General features: G+C 44.2%; 1 protein-coding gene across 1 annotated transcript in view; it reads left to right on the top strand.

Annotated features, from left to right (window-relative positions):
- Nucleotides 1–1,757: 1,757 nt before the first annotated feature.
- Nucleotides 1,758–2,909, top strand: part of LOC101853296 (glutamine synthetase) — a 6,736-nt gene continuing 5,584 nt past the window's right edge. Inside the window, exon 1 of the mRNA XM_035968371.1 lies at nucleotides 1,758–1,943. Within this exon, the coding sequence (XP_035824264.1) occupies nucleotides 1,758–1,943 (186 nt within the window). The remainder of the gene's footprint in view (nucleotides 1,944–2,909) is intronic.

The raw sequence follows: 2,909 nt of genomic DNA on the forward strand, positions 1-2,909 counted from the left end.
ATACATATACATATATATATACATATACATACATATATACTCAACAACAAAAGCTACGCAAGTCATATAGTTACTTAAAGACGGGGGTGTTTAATAACCCACATTCGCTAGAATGTAGGCCATGGCAGATTTTTTTTATTCAGTAATGTTGTGAGCTCATGTCACCAAGCTGAAAAATGCTTTAAGTATAAAATGAGGTCACAATATGGCGACAAAGAAAAAAATGTAAACCGAGTATTTTCTTGAGAATGCCAGTTGGTGAGCAGTTTTTATCCTCTGAAAAGTGTTCACCCGACCGAGGGGTATAAATTGGCAGGACGTAACGCTTCCTTCAGTCGAGTGGTTTAAGCCAGCGACCATGCCACAACTCATCAAAGCAGACCGAGAAAGGGCTATCGGCAGATTGCAAGCGGGAAAGAGTCCAAAATATGTGTCTATAGCCATGGGTGTGTGCCTCTCAGCAATATGTCCACTCCGTAGACGTTTTCAAGTTACTGGAAGCACTCATGATGCGCACAGAACTGGCCATTTACGAGTGACGTCAGTACGCCAAGACCGTGCCCGTCTGCGAAATAACCTGCGAGACAGATTCATGTGTACTGTCGAATCGACCCAAAACCTCGTTGGAAATCATGGGAAGCCATAGCAAGTCAGACGGTGTGCTGCCGGTTTCGAGAAGGACAACTGCAATGTCGTCGACCTTTGAGACGTGCAGTCCTCTCTGCAAAACATCGGCAACAACGTTTGGCGTGGGCTCAGCAACATGTGAACTGGACCTGGCAACAATGGAGAAATGTCCTATTCACTGACGAAAGCCGTTTTTTTTTTCTTTGGTTAGTGTTTTACGGCGCTCGGAACTACATAAGGTCATATGAGCGCGCGGGACACACCTAATACATTTTTGTTGGTAGGAAATTTTGAATTTTTGTCCGGGTGGCGGCCGAAGCCTACTCTTATCGATTTTAGACCACCAAGGGATCTTTAACGGACGCAACTTGCTCACGGGCCCTCCTAAATTTTTTGCCCTTGTCCGAGACGGCTAGGTGTAGATCTTTCCTACCAGAAGATCAGGGGTGTGGCAGAAAGATAGCTGTAAGAAGAAGCCAAGGAGTAACAGTAGAAAGGCTGCAGAAAGAGTCAGGAGCCCAGAGGAGGGGGCAAAGGAGGTGAAGGGGTGGGGGCTGAAAGAGGAGACGAGAGCAGACGACAAAATATTGCTAGAGAGCAGGAAAGGAAGTGAAAGGAGACAATTTTAGAGAAGAAAATGTTTCGGTCGCTACCCGGATTCGAACCCGGGACCTTTGGATGAGAGGCCAACACCTTAACCTCTAGGCCACGAGAGCCCCCAAGCCGTTTTTTCGTAAGTCGAGGAGATGGAAGAATCCGGATCTGGAGAATACTCAACCAACGGTTTGCTCACAACAACGTCCTTCAAGTCGATGCATGGGGTGGTCCCCACATAATGATCTGGGATGCAATCGGCGCGCTCATATGACCTTAGCATTTGCGAGCGCCGTAAAACCCTGTACTACATACATACATACAAACCCGTTGTTTTCCAGAACATTGGACCTTGTCAAGGTAACGGTGTTAATGCAAAGAGCTACATCCAACAGGTACTGGCGTCTGTGATCATACCTCATTTCCAGCAACACGCGAACTTTATCCTGCAGCAGGACAATGCTTGACCCCATACTGCAAGAGCTACAGCAGCCTTCTCACAACAGAACAACGCCAGGGGGCTGCAATGGCCCTCAATGAGCCCAGACCTCAACCTGATCGAACACTACTTGGACCACATCCAAAGAGAACTGAATCGCTTTCAGCCAAGACCAACAAAAGCACTTCAGCTGCAGCGAGCCATCCCACAAATTGGTGCAAATGGGAACATGGTCATCATTCATAGACTTCTGAGGTCAATGGCAAACAGATGCCAAGCTATTGTGAACGCAAATGGCTGGCACACACGCTATTGATTCAAAGTTGACGTCACCGACTGATGGACATATCCTTTAACTCCAGCACATCGTGTTTCCCAGCAAATTCAAATTGTTTTCTCTCCAACGGGGCTGTTAAGCGTTACAGAGGAATCCTCTTCACTAAATGTGACAAAAAAATCAATAATTTCACAAATTACTTACTAACGTTTTTATCTTTCTTTATTTTGTATACCACTTGCGTTTCTTTTGTTTATTGAGTATATTTATTTAGTTAGGTATTCATTTATTATATAAGGCTTAAGGATGTATACATGTCATCGCCTCAGAACTATTAATTTGTCCAAAGTGCGCTTCACTGTAGAGTGCACTTTAGATAAGATTATAGTTACTAGTTCCAAGGTGACGATTTTATAAACAAACAATTTCTTTGAGAGAATTACTCATTCAGTGAGCCTGGCAACTGTAATGTGCACAACAATTGGCCAGTCACGTTGTATAGATGAAGTTTTACCGAGGAGAGGTACTCGGATGACGGAGTCTGGGCCGCCAAACAATAATCCCCCCTCCCCCTTTTTAATCACCCCGGCCACACACTGCGTTCTGTAATTATGCTATTGTTACCATTTGGCACAGTTTCCCTCTTCACTTAGCCTTATGCAGTCTTCTGAGAAGTGCGACGAGATCTTTTGATTACTGCCAGGAATGTGTATGCTATGTTCTGTGCATGTAGCTTTAGATCTATATTTTAAGTACACTGTTGTATCTGATTCTAACTTGATCTGCACGGGACAGCGTCATTTAATTTTTGCGGTATCAATTATTTCTTCAGACTATCTTAATTCTATTTAAACTCTTTAAGATTATGTCGATACGTAGATGTTTTAGAACCCAGTAGGCATTTTGGTGTGTGTGTGTGTATGTGTGTGTGTGTGTGTGTGTGTGTGTGTGTGTGTGTGTGTGTGTGTGTGT

This window comes from Aplysia californica, unplaced genomic scaffold (genome assembly GCF_000002075.1).
Source record: "Aplysia californica isolate F4 #8 unplaced genomic scaffold, AplCal3.0 scaffold00054, whole genome shotgun sequence".
Lineage (NCBI taxonomy): Eukaryota > Metazoa > Mollusca > Gastropoda > Aplysiida > Aplysiidae > Aplysia > Aplysia californica.